Source organism: Lactuca serriola, chromosome 9, assembly GCF_051521515.1.
Source record: "Lactuca serriola cultivar US96UC23 chromosome 9, Lser_US96UC23_V15, whole genome shotgun sequence".
In the NCBI taxonomy this organism is placed as follows: Eukaryota; Viridiplantae; Streptophyta; class Magnoliopsida; order Asterales; family Asteraceae; genus Lactuca; species Lactuca serriola.
In genome coordinates, this window is record NC_136416.1 from 60,093,696 (window position 1) to 60,112,420 (window position 18,725).

The 18,725-nt window shown below is 35.0% G+C and overlaps 1 protein-coding gene across 1 annotated transcript; it reads left to right on the plus strand.

Annotated features, from left to right (window-relative positions):
* Nucleotides 1-7,689: 7,689 nt before the first annotated feature.
* On the plus strand, nucleotides 7,690-10,529 carry LOC145074831 (GABA transporter 1-like). Its single transcript, XM_079021154.1, has 7 exons — nucleotides 7,690-7,870; nucleotides 8,678-8,908; nucleotides 8,985-9,082; nucleotides 9,175-9,361; nucleotides 9,450-9,580; nucleotides 9,672-9,905; nucleotides 10,062-10,529. The coding sequence occupies exons 1-7, from the start codon at nucleotides 7,747-7,749 to the stop codon at nucleotides 10,440-10,442; spliced, it is 1,386 nt and encodes a 461-aa protein (XP_078877280.1). The 5' UTR covers nucleotides 7,690-7,746; the 3' UTR covers nucleotides 10,443-10,529.
* Nucleotides 10,530-18,725: the final 8,196 nt, after the last annotated feature.

Genomic DNA, 18,725 nt, shown 5'->3' on the forward strand with positions numbered 1-18,725 from the left:
CGAATCAGAGGATGAAAGTTCAGACTCAGAGGGGTCGATTCGAGGCGACTCTCATCCCCGTTCGCCTTTACCTGAGGTACTAGTCACAACCGAACCTGTCTCTTCTCCACCTATCACTATCCCTATTTCCATTCCCCCTATAACTTCCTCCACTCATATTCCACCCACTTCTATTCCTATACCACCTCTCATCTTCTCTGAAGCCACAAAAACAACAACCACTGGAGTTCGAACCAACGTATCTGATACGGGGGATCGTACTTCAGCACCCAAACACACACCTACAACCAAACCCACTTTCACACCCGAACCTACTCCCACAACCCAACCTCCAACATCGCCTTTATCTCCCAATCACTCAGCCGAAACCGAGACATTTCTAGGAGGGGAAGATATGACCTTCGATTCAGTTTACTACAGTCCCTACCAGGTTCATAGAGATGATGATGATGATGCTCCTGTCACCAAAAAGCACATCAAGGAACTTCATGAGAAGATTGATAATCTCGTCGCTTCTTCCTCTTCCTCTCGGTCCCATATCTCGGAAGCTGCCATTCAGGGGATGGTCGATACTTTCACCAAGGCATACGAAGCCTCCATCAACTCTGCTACTGTTGCTATTGATGCATCAACAAAGGCTTGTGCTGCTGCAACCGAAAAAGTCGAAAAACTATTTCGAGATGCTACCATCTTTTTGGAGTCTTTGCAGGGGGCAACCGAATCTAATGCAGCGAAGGTTAAGTCGGTTGTTGAGAAGTTGGCTACTTCCTTTGAAACAGAACAGCTCCACTTCGCCAGTCATTGTCAGACCCTAGCATCCGACAACAAATCCTTCCAGACAGCCATTGAGGATCGGCTGACCAAGCTCCAAGAAGACCTTGCCACAGAAAATTCTGTGATGGATGCGCTTGCACGCAAAACAACTGCGCTAAAAATCAAGAGTCTTCAACTTTCCCAAACTGAGAAGGAGGTTGATTCTCTTTGATTTGAGCGTGCTGTGGTTAGGAGTTGTGTTTCGGATGTCCACGGAGCCCTCTCGAACATCATCGAAGCGCATGACCCGATTCTCAACTACTCAGTGATGCGAACTCTTGCTGAGAAACTTGCTCCTGCCCTTGCTATGCTTAGCAAAATTGAGGGGCTTCCTGAGCAAGTGGTCCATCCAAAACAAGGGGGAGAAGGAGCTTCAAAGGGCAGTAATCAATCTCAACCTCCTCCTGTTTCCACAGCTCAGTCTCAACCGCCTCCAATTTCTTCAACAGTTCCAACTAAAGCAACCGAACCACCAACAACTGGTCATGCATCAGGTTCGGGTGCTCAAGACAAAGGCAAAAAGGTTCTCGATGACAGTGATGGAGACGAAGACAAAGAAACCATTGCTGATATTTTGAAGAAACAGGCCAGGGACAAGGAATCGGACATGAATGCTCGGATTGCTAGGGAGGCGGAAGCAAATGAAAGGAAGATGAAGGAGGCTCATGATCTCCTTGAAAGTCGAAAAACCCTATTTCCTCCATGGACTCTTGAGAAGCTTATCAAAGAAGCTATCGAGTCCCCTAGCATCCTCTGGCTTGAACCTGTGATTTCGTTGGACAGGGCTAATTCTGTTGATTCTCAATTCGACATGCCCTTGACCCGAAAGGCATTTATTTTTCATGCATTTCCCCACATAGCTGAAGTCCCTCATCCTCACCCGAAGGTTGATAGGGAACTTATTGATTTCTATCTGAGGTTTGCTCAGCCTCAGTATCAGACGTGGAGTGCATAGAAGATCGTCAATGTTCGGGGTCCTCAAACCCTTTCGGGAGGATAACTTCACGAACGTCAGATTCAAAGTCTTGAGGGGGTCAGATAAATCCGAACATGCCATTACTCTCGTTGATCTTCCTAATCTAAATCCTCACAATTGGATCATTCTGCATAACATCCTCCTCACCAATGAAGCTAAATATGGGCCGATCATAGATCACTTCAAGAGGATGTTGGTTTGTTATATAATGGAGGTTGCCAAGATGGATCAGGAAATTGCAAATGTACTTAGGAAGAAGCCCACCATCTCCCCAGTCGGTTCTGTAAGTGATCTGAATAAAATGTAGATAGGGAGGATTGATCCGAAGCGAAACTTGGTTATGTTCACTAGGAATGAAGGCCAGAAATGTCTGTTCGCTTTAGCTGATAAACATCTTTACACCATTACGTGTCTGGAGCATGTTCTGGGGATCATCAATCGGTGTAAGCAAAATTCTAAAGATGATAAGAAATACTTCAATGACATGATCCACTGGTATATTCGTTTCCGACGAACTATTCTTGCCATCATTCCTTGCCTGTTCGAAACCACGAAGAAGGTTAATGCAGCAGGATCCAGTAATCCTAAGTAGAGTCTTGCCCCAATTGACGCAAAGGGGGAGATTGTTGGGTCCATTATGTGTTGCATCTTGGGCTCGGTCCTTAGCCCAATTTTGTATCCGGATTGGGCCTGTCCATCCGTGATTTAATTATTAGGGTTTAGTATTTATAGATGCTTGCATGCATCTTTGTACGTAGCTGTTTAGTCGATCATTCATAACGATCATTATTGTTTTATCGATTGTAACCCTAAAAGCCTCTACAACGGAAGTTCTTCGTCGAGCTCTGCTGAGGCGTGAATCTATTGAATCATTCAGCTTATTATTGATTCATTCTCTTGTTTGTTATTTCGTTTGCATTATTCTGATTAACTTGTGTAATATCTAAACGATCAAAGAGTTATTCAAATCATCAAGGGTTTCACCCTAGCCATGCACACTATATAAACAAGCTTATGTTGCATGAAAAACACCCTAGTGTGTGTGTTTGTAATAGTGGTGGCCGACTTCTAAGTGTTAGTATACTCTCTCATACATTTTCCAAGTTTGTGGTGATTTGTGATTTCCATTTGAGGCATTCACATTATTGGTGCTTGGCTCTCAAACTCCAAGGAATCAACAATCAACAAAAGGTATGTAATTCATCTAGTACTTTTATGTTTAAAAGTACCCCATGCCATGCTAGATAGGTTATAAACCTTGGAAAATAATATTTTGCATGTACCTTAGACAAACATAGATCCAAGGTTTATTAGGGTTGCATGTATACTTAGGAAGTGTTAGAATGCTTAAAACCCAACAGAAAGATATTCTTAAGAGATGTGTTTCGGATGTTAATCAATATCTGCAAAGTATTATAGAGACTCATGAACTGCTCACCGTCTCGGTATGACAACATCTTGTAGATAAACTCAAACCAGTTTTTGTTATTCTTAACAAAATTGAAGGTGTTTCGGAACGTGATGCTCTTCCGAAACAAGGGGAGATAAAGAAAAACTCAAACAAAAGATCGGTGAACCTACTGATGAAACTGAGCAAAAACCGAACCCGAATCCTAAGGATTAAAAGGATAATGAAGGTTCTGGATCTAAAGGTAAAGAGCAGGTGTTTGATGATGAAGAAGAAGAGGAAGAGTTATCTGAAGGTTAAAATCTTATAAGAAAGAAGCGTGATAACGAACTTAATGGTCTTTTGCGAGTTCGCAAAGAGTTGGAAGATCAAGAAATGGAAGCCAATGTTGCGAAAGTCACTCTTTCTTCCATGGTCAATGGAAAGAATTCAAAAGGAAGTAGTTGACGATCTGACCACTCGCTGGATGGAGCTTTCGGTATCATTCGAGCTGGATAATACTGCTAACTCTCAACTCGACTTTTCGATCACTCCTAGGGCTTTTCTATTCCCATGCTTTGAGAAGATTGAGAAAGCTCTTTCCGATGCTTTGATAGGATTGATAAAGCTCCACTTTCTGACTATGATGCAAATCATATGCTCTTCTCCTTTCTATCTCTAGTATGGAAAACCTCAATACAAAACATGGAGCTTATAGAAGATTGTTGTTGTGAAGGTCTATGCTCCTGTTCGGGCTGAAAACTTCATAAACATCAAGTTCAAAGGATTCAGAGGGGCAAGATGTATGAAAGTTGGGTTCTCACTTGCTGATCTGCCTTGCATGAATCCATACAATTGGATTTCTTTATTTCGGATTTTGTCAAAGGATGACCAGAAGTACGGGCCAATCTTAGCTGATCTGAAGAGAATGCTTGTTTGTTACATACATGAGATCACAAAGATGGATGTAGAAATAGCAGCTATTATGAAAAAGAAGCCAATTCTGAAACCTAAGGAGGAATCGAATGATCTCAACAAGATGAACATAGACAAAATCCGAAAAGAAACTAGAGTGTGGTGTACCAAAGGAAGGTGGATCAAAAAGTTCAGAGGTGTATTTTCATCTTGCTAGACAAAAACTAACATTCAACTTCAGCTCTGAACTACATCATGGATTTAACCGAAGCTTGTAAAACGAACGATGATGCTGATCAGAAGTGCTTCTCGGATATGATCAAGTGGTACATAGTTGTCCGAAACACTCTTTTGAGTTTAATGCCAAAGTTATTCAAGGTTCAGAAGAAACAATAATGAAGAATCTTCTTCACAATTTGACACAAAGGGGGAGATTGTTGGGCTTATTAAAGTGTTGAATCAATTGTATATGCTAGAATAGTCTCATTTATATCGGTTTGGGTCTGTCCATCTGTGGTAGTTACTTTCTAGGTTAGACTATTTAATGTGCATGCATGTAACAATTAGAATTAATGATTGTATCGCCCTACCTAGCTCTGATAGAGAAGTTCAAGTTGAACTCTTCTAGCGCTTTGATAATTAAAACATTCGACACTAGTTTGATCTTCATTGTTCTTGTTATTTATTCACATCTCTTATAGAATCTGTTGATCTAAGTTTATTGTTTCCACATAAACTCAATAGTTATGATTAATTAATATAATTTAATATAAAACATGATATAAAAAATATTAAATATTACATTTAAACTATACTTAGTAGATAAAAATGAATTGGAAATGTATAAAATGAAAAAAAAATGGACTAGAATTGACAACTAAAACTTCAATTTCATTTTTGAAAATATAAATAGTATTCTTCTAAAATAAGAAAATACTATTCATATCTCAAATGAAGATAAAAATAAAAAAATACTATTGATATCTCAAATGAAAATAAAAATAAAAAAAATACTATTCATATATCAAATGAAGATAAAAAAAAAATACTATTTGTATCTGAAGTGAAGATAAAAATAAGATAGGATTAAAGCAGATGAAAAAAGAAAAATAAATAAAAAGATAAAGTTTTATGATGAGTTGGGGATATTTTTATATTTGAGATGTGAAACATATCAGTTTCATATTCTCTCTCTCCCTCTTAGTATTTAATACGTAGGAAATAAAGATAAATATGAAACAATATAGGTAGTGTTTTAATCGATTCGAACAGGCCGGTTGAACCGGTCGAACCGGGAACCAGAGGTGAGGGCGGTTTGATTTGGACCGGTTTTATAATGATTTCCTGACCGGATTGAACCGGTCGGTTTTGGTAAAAAACTGGTTCAACCGGCTGAATTGAACCGAAATGGACCGGGTTGAACCGGACATTCTTGGATTTTTGTGTTTATTTTGAACTTCTTTGTTTGATTTTGACTTTTATAATGATTGTTTTTATATGTTGCATTATATTTACGTTTGTAATACTAAAAAGATGATAAATTTTGTAATCAATGTATGCAGAATAATTAAAAACATATAAAAATATAGAACCGGTTTGACCATCCGGTTGAACCGGTTAAACTGGTTGAATCGGAAACGTCACCCGACCGGGTCAATTAAAAAACCGGTTTTTAAAACATTGAATATAGATCAATGTTTGGTATAGAAAGGTAGTCTTGCATTCGTCTTGTAAATTATATTTACAGAGTTATATGCTTAAAAATCATAAATACTTTATCTCTTTATTTTTATTATTATTATTTTTTATGTTTTCTTATCTTTCATGTTATGTTAGTTGATTTGCTAATTAATTAATTTAATGTTATATTTATAACTTAAATCAAAAAATTTAAAACTGTTTTAGATATTTATTTGTTTATTAATTTATTAAAATTGGTATTAATTTTTATACATTGTAATATTCACGGTGGAACATTCATTTTCAGTAATGAATTGGATAAGGAACGGTTTGTGCAATATGACGAGCGGTCAATTATCATTGAGAAAATTATGTTAGATAATATTAAAAATGATGCACTTATATATATATATATATATATATATATATATATATATATATATATATATATATATATATATATATATATATATATATATTGTTTTTGAAATATGAAAGCTCATAGTGAACAATACCAAGACATTTACTAGTATTTTACATTATGTTTGATTTTTGGAATAATATTATTAATAAACTGGCCCGTTAATCAAAATTTTTGTACCTGTTGTCTTTACATTTAATTTGGACAGCCATGAACAATTTTAGTCATAGTTTCGTCACCCAAAGATAGCATTTTCTATTTTCTTTTATTTTTTTTTTACTTTTGTCTTTTTAGCAGGTTACCGGTTAAACTTAAGGGTGAAAACAAATATTTTTTGAAACTTTAAGGACTTTTATGACATTAGTCCAAAAATATATAAAAACCTTTTTATATATATTTGAACGTATAAAAACATATTTATGTATATTTAAACGTATTTTAAAAATAATTATCATATCTTTATATTTATAATATGTATGAAATGTTATTATACGGTTTCTATACATATAAAATATATATTTAAAAATACAATTATGTTTTAAATATACAAAATACTTATAAATAAACTAACTGTACAAAATAATCATTTTATACCTTTTAAATATATTTATAACTTTAAAAGTACGTGTTTTGTGCCTTTAATTTTTTTTATATGTATAAGTACGTATACAGAAGTTTTTATAGGTAATATGTATATATAAATAAGTTAAATATGTTTAAATTTGTATAAAATCATTTTTTATATGTATAAATATATGTATTAAAAAAGCTTTTATACATATTTAAATTTATTTATAAGTATTTTGTAAATTAAAAAGTATATATATATATATATATATATATATATATATATATATATATATATATATATATTTATATTTAAATACATATAAAAACATTTTTATATTTTTAGACGTATTTATATAATTACGATATATATTTTTATATAGAAGATAAACCAAAGAAAACATGCTGGTGTACTAATAGTGGCTATGGCTTCCTCCATGAGGGGTCATGGTTTCATGCCTTTGCGTTCACACTCAAAGCTTTGATTTTTAATTGAATGAAACTTCTAAAAGATATTGTAAACAAAAATATATAATAAATATTTTTAGATACATTTGAATATAAAAATATATTTTTTATATGTATTTAGTTTTTATATATTTTTGGGCTAATGTCATGAAAGCCTTAAAGTTTTAAAAAACATTGATTTTTAAACTTAAGTTTTTAAGTCATGTAGTTGATCTATTGATAACACGGTAACCTATTAAAATGATAAAAAAAATGCAAATATCTGGTTTTAATGAAACCAAAAACACCAAATAATAAAATCAAATATTTCTTGAAAACGTAGGAAGCTTTTATAATATTATCCTTTCTTATTCATATAAATGAATAATAAAGTATTGATAAATTGACTGATTTCATATAATTATTAAATAATATAAAGAAATAAATCAGGCCCATGTCTATAAATCATAAGCCGACTTTGAAACCATCACTCCCACTCACCAGACTTGACTTTGTTGTCTACAAACAAGGTTTACTCTCATGGGGACGGTGTCTCCCACCGATTCCAACATATCTCCGCCGTACAATAAGGACTTTACAGCCGTCGGAGCTGCTGCCCCCAGGAAGCTTGATGCCGGAGCTCTCTTCGTTCTCAAGTCCGCAGGTATCTGTTTGGGGTTTTTTTGTAAGAACATGTCGTTGTTTATAAATTATGATGATTAACACCATAATTTTTAACAAATGAAGTCCAAACTTTCGGATCAGTGTATATGTTATTTTTTCATCCTTTTATTTGTAAGATACAACAAATTACATAATTATTGCTCCTAATGAAAATTTTAATAATATGTTAAAACTCATGACATAGAGGTGGACAAAGTGTAGTTATACTTGCACACACATGCTAAAAAAAACCTTGTTTTGTACCTATATATTTGTCAAAAATTGATAAATTTATCCAAATCTTTTGAAAAATCAGTGGAAAAAAGCAAGGTTCTAAAAAGCTCGCCATGGCTCTGCCATGGCGCGCCACAACTCCAAGGCTTGCACCTGCCGCCAAGCTTTGCCAAAACGCCGTCTTAACTCATATATGTGTATAAAAATGAATAATAGTTGAAAATACATATAAAAATATTAATTATTTAGAAAATTGCCGCATTAAGTCACGCCTTGCAAACGTCATGACTCGCCAAGGCTCGGAAAAGCTTGAGGCTTGACATTGCCGCCAAGTCACGTCTTACGTTATTTAGAACTGATTACACCATTGGCACATTTTTAAAACATGGCTCGGTGATAAACTTTTTGTTTTGGACAAAAAAATATGTAATCGATATGATTATTGATAATATAATGTTAGTATAATATTTTTTATTCAAGTAAAGGCTATAACGTTTCTATTTTTGTATAATGTTTATTTCAAATTTATGCAAATATGTGTATTACTTAAATACCTCGATATATTGTACTGTAGGATCATGGTTACATTGTGGGTATCATTTGACAACCGCAATCGTAGCTCCAGCACTACTAAGCCTACCCTTTGCATTGGCGTTGTTAGGGTGGGGACGTGGCATGGTGGTGCTGGCGCTTGCAGGAATCGTCACATTCTACTCATACAACCTCCTCTCTTTAGTCTTGGAACACCATGCTGCACTCGGGCATCGCCAACTCAGATTCCGTGATATGGCCCACGATATTTTAGGTAACGAATTACAATTATACCCTCATGTAACTTCTATAAATAAGCATTCAACTAATCAACCTAATTCATTTTACAGGCCCAGGGTGGGGCCGGTACTACGTGGGCCCACTTCAGTTGGGTTCGTGTTATGGTGCTGTCATCGCTTGTATTCTTCTTGGAGGCCAGAGTCTCAAGGTTGGCTAATATCATTTTTTGTTTCAACTAATTTTTTAATTTTTTTTGTGTGTCAAATTTTCATAAACTAAATTTTTAAATTTGTTTTGTAGTTTATATATTTATTGGCAATACCGGATGGGAGCATGCAATTATCTCATTTTATTGCAATATTTGGAAACTTTACCCTAATTTTGGCTCAAATTCCATCTTTCCATTCTTTGAGGCACATAAACCTTGTCTCCCTCATCTTATGCTTTGCTTACTGTGCTTGCACAACTGTTGGCGCCATCTACATTGGTACGAAACCCTAAACCTAAACCAGGTATATCATTTTATTTGCTTCTCGTGTTCTCCATTGATGTTGATAACGAAGAACTTTTTGCAGGGGATTCGAAGAAAGCGCCTCCGAAGAACTATTCCTTGACCGGAGTTGGAATAAACCGAGTTTTCGGATTTTTCAATGCGATTTCGATCATCTGTACTACTTACGGAAATGGAATCATCCCGGAAATACATGTATTTGTTTGTAAATTCCTTTTTTCAATATATGCTTCTCATCAATCCCTACAATTTCAACACTAATAGTTCATATTTTATGTTAGAACAGGCGACAATAGCAGCGCCGGTGAAGGGCAAAATGTTCAAAGGGCTACTGGTGTGTTACACGGTTGTGATCTCGAACTATTTCAGCGTTGGGATTTCTGGGTATTGGGCTTTCGGTAACAAAGTACAGAGCTCCGTTCTTCAAAATTTCATGGTGGGTTCAAACCCATTGTTGCCCAAATGGTTTCTTCTTATGACAAACTCCTTCACTGTTTTGCAAGTTGCAGCTTGTACATTGGTAGGTTCCAATCACTAGTACTTTTGAACAAAAAGTTAGATCTTAACAACTTTTGTTAATTCACTGTTTTGCAAGTTGCAGCTTGTACATTGGTAGGTTCCAATCACTTGTACTTTTGAACAAAAAGTTAGATCTTAACAACTTTTGTTAATTCAGGTTTACTTGCAACCATCAAACGTGGTTTTTGAACGTAAATTTGCAGATCCTGAGAAGGGTCAGCTTTCTGTAAGAAACTTTGTGCCTCGATTGATATCAAGATCGTTATCTGTGATCATTGCGACAACTTTGGCTGCAATGTTGCCGTTTTTTGGAGATATAATGGCATTGTTTGGAGCATTTGGATGCATACCTTTGGATTTCATTTTGCCTATGGTGTTTTATAACTTGACGTTTAAACCTTCCAAAAAAAGGATAGTTTTTTGGGTGAATACTGTGATTGGTGTTGCATCAACGGGGCTATCGTTGATAGGGGCTGTGGCATCCGTACGACAAATTATTCTAGATGCTAGAACGTATCGTTTGTTTGCTAACATGTAAACCTGTGTTATACTTTGTATATGTATCGTTATAAATATAGATTAATTAAGTGATATGAATATATAATAACGTTGTATTGAAGTTAAATATTTATATATTATTCAGCAGGAGAACGATTCGCTAGTATTCGTTAGTCAGGCCCAAGCCCAAGCCCAAGCCCAAATGAACAGTTTATTCAATTGGAGAATTGTTTCACTCGTCTTAGTCGATTAGACAAAATATATGGAAAACCTCCCGAGGGTTTTGGACTTTTGGTATATTGCCTTTGTATAAATAATAAACAAATATATATAATTGTCCCTTGATATCTATACTGTATAAAAAGTAACTAAAATGTTTATTTGACTTAATATGTTATGAGGTATGAATTTCCACTTAATTATATAAAATTATAAATGGTTGTGAAAGAGTAAAACTGAATGTGATATTAGCATATTAGTTTATTGTCATGGATTTGATTTAGTTTATACAGGATAAATGAAATATTGGGAATAAAATACGTAATGTTGTATTATGACTGTGGTGAAAAACAGAGAGTGAAACCTTAAACTTTCTTCCGTCCGACCACCAGAACCCTAACATTATTTGGCGCTGACTTTATCGGAGAAGACGGGAACAATGTGGTTGTTTGTGCAAGAAATCGACCACCACAAGGTCAATATCCGACCACAGTCAATGCTACCACTACTAAATCAAAACCAACATCATTGCTGCTTCTTTTTTCTCCATTCCTTGATTTCTTGTTGCCCACTATTTCCCTCTTCATCTAGCTTCATCTCCTTTCTCACTTATCGATTTTGATATCACGCATGCACACACACACACACAATCGATTGCATGTGTTTTTAGTTTTTTTTTGGAAACATTGTATAGGTGACCACCGGTGGTGATCGAGGTACCGGCTGGGAAGTGAGGTAGCAAAAAAGGAGACTTTGACTCTTATATTTCTGGAACGAGGGGGGGAGAGAGACTCATTTAGTTTTTAGCATTTGAAAAGAAAATCAAAAACAAATTAAATAAGGGCAATATAGTCATTCTAATTTCGGGAGGGACTAACTCCACAAAGAAATATGCTGAAAAAGGGCCATTTTTACAAATTTCACAAGGTTTAGATTTAATCCTGAAAAATAATGCAAACAACATAGACTATTTTGCAGTCTTTTCTAAAATATAATTGTTTCTGATAAGACGAAAAAAATAGAGATAATAAGCTACAATAAGGGACTAAGAAAAATATATTTAATATTAGTTGTAAAATAGGTTTTAAGGATAAAGACTTTATTGTGCGAGAGACAAAGAAGATTATTTTATAACCACATAACTATTTTTAAATAATGGGTCTTATAGTATGACTTGATGCATGAGAATGATGTATAGGATTGAGAACAAGATGGCGCAATATGGTCCATGATGGCGCAATAGCTTCTTCATGGCGCAACAGCAACCCTAAATGGCACAACATGGATCTAAATGGCGTAAGAGCATCAAGTATGGCGCACAACATCAATCATGGAGCAACAACATCACCATGGAGCAACAGACACATGCATGGCACAACAAGGCCATGCATGGCGCAACAGGAAGCATCATGGTGCAAGAGGAGAACAAAATGGTGCAAGAGGGAGTGCCATGGTGCAACACCATCCCTCTTGACCCATCTCTTCATCATGTGGTGCAAAAAGGACCCGTTGTTGCTCAATATCCCTTCTAAGTGCTTTAAACTCCTTCAAGGTGCTCCAAACCCCTTGTACATGATCCGTTACTTTGGAACTTGATCAGTTCCTTTGTCTGATGATCCATTCCTCTCTCATAAGATCTGTTTCTTTGTCACATGCTCCAAGACCCCTAAGTACTCTATTGAGGTCCAAGTGCTCCAAATGCTTCATGAGCATGATCCAAATGCTCGAGTCACATTTAACACTTAGTTTTTAGGGAGTTTGTCTGGTTGTGACATGATGATTTTTATAGTGACACGACCACATCATTTAAAAAAGAAACAAGGCCAGGAACCCTGGTCGTGACATGATACCTCTGGGAATGTAAACCCTAATCTTCAAGTTTTATGCCCTATTTAAAGGCTTCGATCCTTAGGGTTTGCCATTTTGAGCAACCTCCTCTAAAAATGTCCCCTCATCTAAACCCTAGCCCCTATTGATAGTTTTTGTGATCTTGATGGCCATTTTGTGAATATCAAAGGAGATGAAAGTTAGAAGTGGTGTTTGGTGTGTGATTCCTTGGAGATCTAGCAAGTTAATATTCTTCTGGACCTTTTGTGAGTATGGAGCTTAACCTTTATGTTTCTTTTGTATAGATTTAGGTTGTTTTATAGGTGATGGTCCTTTAACCTCTTGATTCTTGGAGTTGGAGTGACTCCAGAATACTAAAACCAAGTTGGGGTTATTTTTTAGACCCTTAAGCATGAGAAAGTTGGGTGCTTGCACTTATTCCAAGCCATGCATGCCATTTTGATAATTTTGGTCCTTTAGAGATTTAGGGTTTTAAATCTAGATTGATTTGACTTGGGAAATGGGTAAAGTTAGAAACTTTATCCATGAAAATCAATGGAAGAATCATGCATGAGCTTTTAAGTTCTAGACTTTAAGGATTAAGAGCTTAATGGATTAAGTTATTTGGACGTGTGTCACGACACAATGCTTGTAGATGTCTCGATGCGAGTCACGATGAGTAATCGCAACTAATTTGGTGATTAGTGTTTGTGACACAACCAAATAGTTGGTCGTGACGTGATGACCAGTTGGCCATTGACTTAATTAATTTGAATTTTGGTCAATTTGGAGGTTTTGAACTATAAACTAAGGTTTAGCCTTTGGTTGGTTTAGGTCGTCCGTGTAGTTGATTCTACGGGGCTTTGAGTAGTTGGGATTCAACTTTTAGATTCATGTGAGTTTTCTCACTATACTACATAGGACACAAGGTGTCATGGTATGCTTGATTGTTTTTGTGACATTTTCATGAAAGTCTATGTTGATACCATAACACTTGTATGAAGGAAAATGGTGGTACCATAACACTTGTATTAAATACTATGGTGGTACCATAATACTTGTATGAAAGACGGTAACACAGTGTTCTAAATCGTTTCCTAATTCGGGCCCGTGACCTGAAGATCAGTTATCATAAGGATTTGGGCCTTGGGGAATGAGAGATTTAGGCCCCTTTGGGTGTGGATAATGTAAATTGAGTGATCCGAGAGTTCAGTTTGCGTTTTGAAGCCCAAGGGTATAATCGTAAAATCAATTTGGGCCTTTTATGAATTTTGGATTTAAGTTTGGAAAATTTTAAGGTAAGGGAGAGTTGATAGATTTGTAGATCTTCTTATTACCTTTTCGGGGATATAAAGATCGTTGGAATCAGACTTAGAACGAAGAAGTTATGGCCTTCGGAAGTTTAGTGGTATTAGGGATAAGCCTAGTACGCTGGCATGCATAGGAGTACGCTGGGCGTACTAGGCAGATGGATCGTGGATGCCCTATTGAGTATGCTGGGCGTACCAGGAGTATGCATGGCATACTCCAGTCAGGTGCAAACCCTAATTAAGGGTCTTGGATCCTGTTTAATATCCTCAACTCAACTCCAAACCCTCCTACCTTCAACCTCTATCCTACTAAACCCTAGATATGATACCTTATCCTCCATTGGTGTGATTCTTGAATTCTTAGGGGTGAGTTCATGTGTTTTGGTGTTCATTTAAGAAGAAGAATCCACTTCAACGAGTGTTGGATTGCTTGAAGCTTGTGAATCCAGACTTTTTGCATCTTGATCTATCTTCTAGAGGTATAAAGCTTCAAAATTTATGGTTCTTTAGTGTAGATCCATTTATGGGAATTGTTATAAGCACATTTGGTCCTAAGATTGTGGTTCTTGTAAATAGAAGCTACTCCAGGACCTTTAAGCCTCATATTTGGTCTTTGTTGAGATTATTAAGTCATAAAAATGTCATCTTGTGGGTTTTTGATGGAGCATGCTAGAGTTGGTGATCATATTATAGATATAGATGGATAAAAACAAGGATTGGGTCCTATTAAGTCATGCAAAGAAATAAAGTTGCCAACTTTATGTGTTAAGACACCCCTTAAGGGTCAGGTCTATGTTTGGACGTTCTTGACTTACACAATAAGAGCTTATTATGGATTTTGAGCCTCTGATGAGTACGTTGGGCGCACTATAACAACCGCGAAAAATATTTGCCAAGTAATGTTGGTCAACCGGGAAGGCCATTATTATAATTTGAACCTAACACTCGTTATGCGGCTATGCTATGAAAAATTTAGTTGTATTACACTTAAATTTCCCTAATGTGTTTGTCAAGCAATTCCATCACGAACCAGTCTCGTATAAAAGAAAAACATGATACATATAACAAAGGAAATAAACAAACGAATAAATAGATGAATAAATAAACGCATGAATGTTATTTTGGAGTGTAATAATATACAGAAAATTAGAACAAAATATAAGGGTATAATTGTCAGAATGCTATAAATCGTATATAAAAATTTATCACATGATCACCGAATACCCGAATAAACAAAAATTATAGGATTACAACTTAATTTATACACAATCTATTATAATGTTTAAAAATCTCTAAAATAGTGTCATTATTATTATTTATTATTTATAAATCTTAAACTATACATATATATATATATATATATATATATATATATATATATATATATATATATATATGTATGTGTGTGTGTAAACTATGTGCAAAAACAAAAAAAAAATAACTTTTGTATACCATCCATGTGTTAGTTGAGCATTTGGACCGGACCGGACCGGCTCTTGGACCGGACTGGTTCCGGTCCGGTCATGGAGAATTTTGTGGACCGTGGACAGGACCGGATGAGTCGTGTCCGTGTCCGGGTCAACGTCCGGGTTTTCCGGTTCTTAAACCCGTTTGGACCGGTACAACTTTAATTACATAGAGTACAAGTCGTTAAAATAAGGTTTTGGGTTTAATAGAACTCGTTAAAACAAATATGTTGTTGAGTTTGATACAATACAACTTGTAAAAATGATTACGTTTCTGTTTTATGCATAACTTGCAAAATTAATTTTCCAAATAAAAGCAACTAACATATAAATCAAGTTTACCAACAAAAGTTAACAATCATAAGACAAACATACAAAAGTATTACCGTAACACCAAAAATCATACTTTAAACTTTAAAATCAATCAAACTAACAAACTTTATAAACTCATAATCTAATCTTCCATTTGCCTCTTCCCCATATCATTGTCATCCATATCTAACATGTTTAAAGCTTATGTAATCTCTACATAAACACAAATGAAAGTGTTGTTAGTATTTAATAAAAAGTAATAGTTGTATAAAAAAAAGAACAAAGATTGTAATTTTTTTACCCAAAGCTATATCATCATCGTTCAAGCTGTCATCTAACATTGTCAATTATCGGATTTGTCGACTTTCTCACCCAATCTTGGGTGCATAACAAAGCTTCAACTATCAAAGTCGATAAACTAGTCTAATACTCACTTACAACTCTACCACATGTGCTAAACGCGAACTCGGACGCCACACTTGAGATTTGTATTGCCAATATGTCTAACAAAAAAGAATTAAATTCTAACAACATTAATTTATAAAGAAACTATGAAAGACTAAAAAAAAAAGTAATCACCTTTCGCCATCCGAGCAACTGTCGGGAACCTAATCGCGTTTACTCTCCACCACCCGAGAATTGAAAAATCTTTTTTATAATTAACTATACTCTCTTTCAAATAAGTTTGAAACTCGTTATCTCTTGGATCCGAGTTGCTACCTCTCGTACAAAGAAAATCACCGAAAAAGTCGTTATCATCATCAACATCAATGACTTTTTGACTCGCTTCTTGTTGAGATGATCCACCGTTGTCAAATCGTTTAAAGTAGGTCATAAATAAATTCTCCATCCTATTCCCAATCTCTCAGACCATTTAACGTGCTTTTATGTCTATATCCATAGGGGTCAATGGCGGTTCCATCACTTCCATGTAACTGATCATTTTTTTAAAAGCATGTAACAAAAAAGGTGATTTGGTGGTAGAATCAAGTAAAATCGCAAAGTACATAAAACCGTTCATCTTGTTGAATGCACCCCAATACTTGTAGTATTTCATCTTTATGTCTTTTACCATTTCAAGAAACATTGGTTTGGTTGACCACTTTCTTAAATGTATGTCCACATCTAAGACTTCCCGGATAAAACGATTTACCAAAGGTTTTGATGTAGCCGAACAAGCTCTGTTTGTGTCTTGAATTTTTCAAATAACTTCACCATTTCGGTTACAACTTCAAAGCCATAATTTTCCGGTACTCTACTAAGATCCATTTCATATGATTTATCTGTCAAAGATACATAAAATTCAGAATTATAATCTAAAATAATATCTAAAAAGCTGAAATATTTCAGCTTTGATAGCTCAACTTTGAAGGATTGTAACTCACTGAATATAATACCAAAATCAACAAAATTATAGTCTAAATTCATCTAAAAAACTTTTATCTAAATGTTGGAAAAAACCGCAGGTCAATCCGACTTAAAACGAATGAGTTATGGTTTTTTAAAAATTTCACAGATTACAAAATTTTAAAAATGTTGCTGAAAAGCTGAAATTTTCTAACTTTGATAGCTTAACTTTGAAAGACTATAACTCATTGAATATAATACCAAAATCAACATAATTATAGTCTAAATTCATCTACAAACTGTAAATTAAACGTTGGAAAAAACCGCGTGTCAATCCGACTTAAAATGAATGAGTTATGGTTGTTTAAAAATTCCATAGATTACAAAATTTTTAAAATGTTGCTGAAAAGCTGAAATTTTTCAGCTTTTATAGCTCAACTTTGAAAGACTATAACTTATTGAATATAATACCAAAATCAATAAAATTATAGTCTAAATTCATCTACAAATTGTAAATTAAAATTTGGAAAAAACCACGCGCATGTCAATCCGACTTAAAACGAATGAGTTATAGTTGTTTAAAAAATTCCACAGATTACAAAAATTTTAAAATGTTGCTGAAAAGCTGAAATATAACTTAAAAATAAATATTACCTCTTAAGCTAAATTCCATAAATGCCTTTCGTAACTGGTATGCAGACTTCAATAACTCGAAAGTCGAGTTCCATCGGGTAGGGGTGTCACCACATAGAAACTTCTTCGTTTGTAAGTCTTCTTGAACTTGTTTATTCTTTGTGGTGACAATCTAATATACCGTACCACCTTTTGGATACACTCAACATGATAGTTTTTGTATTTTTGTCCATCCTTTACGATAAGGTTTAAAATGTGGGTCATACACCTAACTTGGAAATGCTTTCCACCATCGTAAAGATTAGGCAACTTTTTGACCAAAAAGTCAATTGCCTTGATGTTTGTAGCGACGTTGTCCAAGGTAATGGTCATGACATTTTTCATTCCCCATCCGCAAATACAATCGAGTAGTTCTTGGCCCATATCCTCTCCCTTATGGTTATCTATCTCCCTAAAGTTTGTAAGTCTCTTGTGCATTATCCAATTCTCATCTATAAAGTGAGTCGTGACCACCATGTAAGTAGTCATTTGACAAGAAGATGTCCAAGTGTCCGTTGTCAAATGTATAGCAGTGTTTGGGTTACTTAAAAGTTGAAGCATTTTGGTTCTTTCTTCTGTGTAAAACTTGGAAACATTCTGGGATATCGTATGTCTAGATGCTAACACGACCTTAGCATTAAGTGCGTTGGTGTATTCCACAAAAGCCTCGTTTTCAACAAACTTAAAAGGTAGTTCACCTACCACAAAAAGGTTAAGTAATGCTTTTTTTATCCTAGCATCGTCGTGTTTCCATGTTTTAACAGTAGTCTCCCCATTTGACTCCTTCTTTAGATTCAATTTGGTTTGAGTTTGATCTTGTAGCTTATCCGGGTTTTTTTGACACCTACTTACATGTTTGAGTAAACTAGAAGTCCCATTTCTTTCCATATCTGTCTGTAGTAGTCTTTCACACCAATAACATTTTCCATATCTTTTTTTGACACCATCATCCTTTTCTATCATAACTTTATCAAATGTATCCCAACAAGAGGATGTTTCTTTGCCACTTGCTTTTTTTGCGACTTGTTTTCGTTTTCCCATTTGTTCTTTTCGTTTGTTAAAATTTGATTGATCATCTTTTGCCGAATAGCCAACTAAATTAATTTGTGGTGTATTCTTAATAAATTCCTCTTCATCAACATTCGTAACCTAGTTTACATATAGCCACAA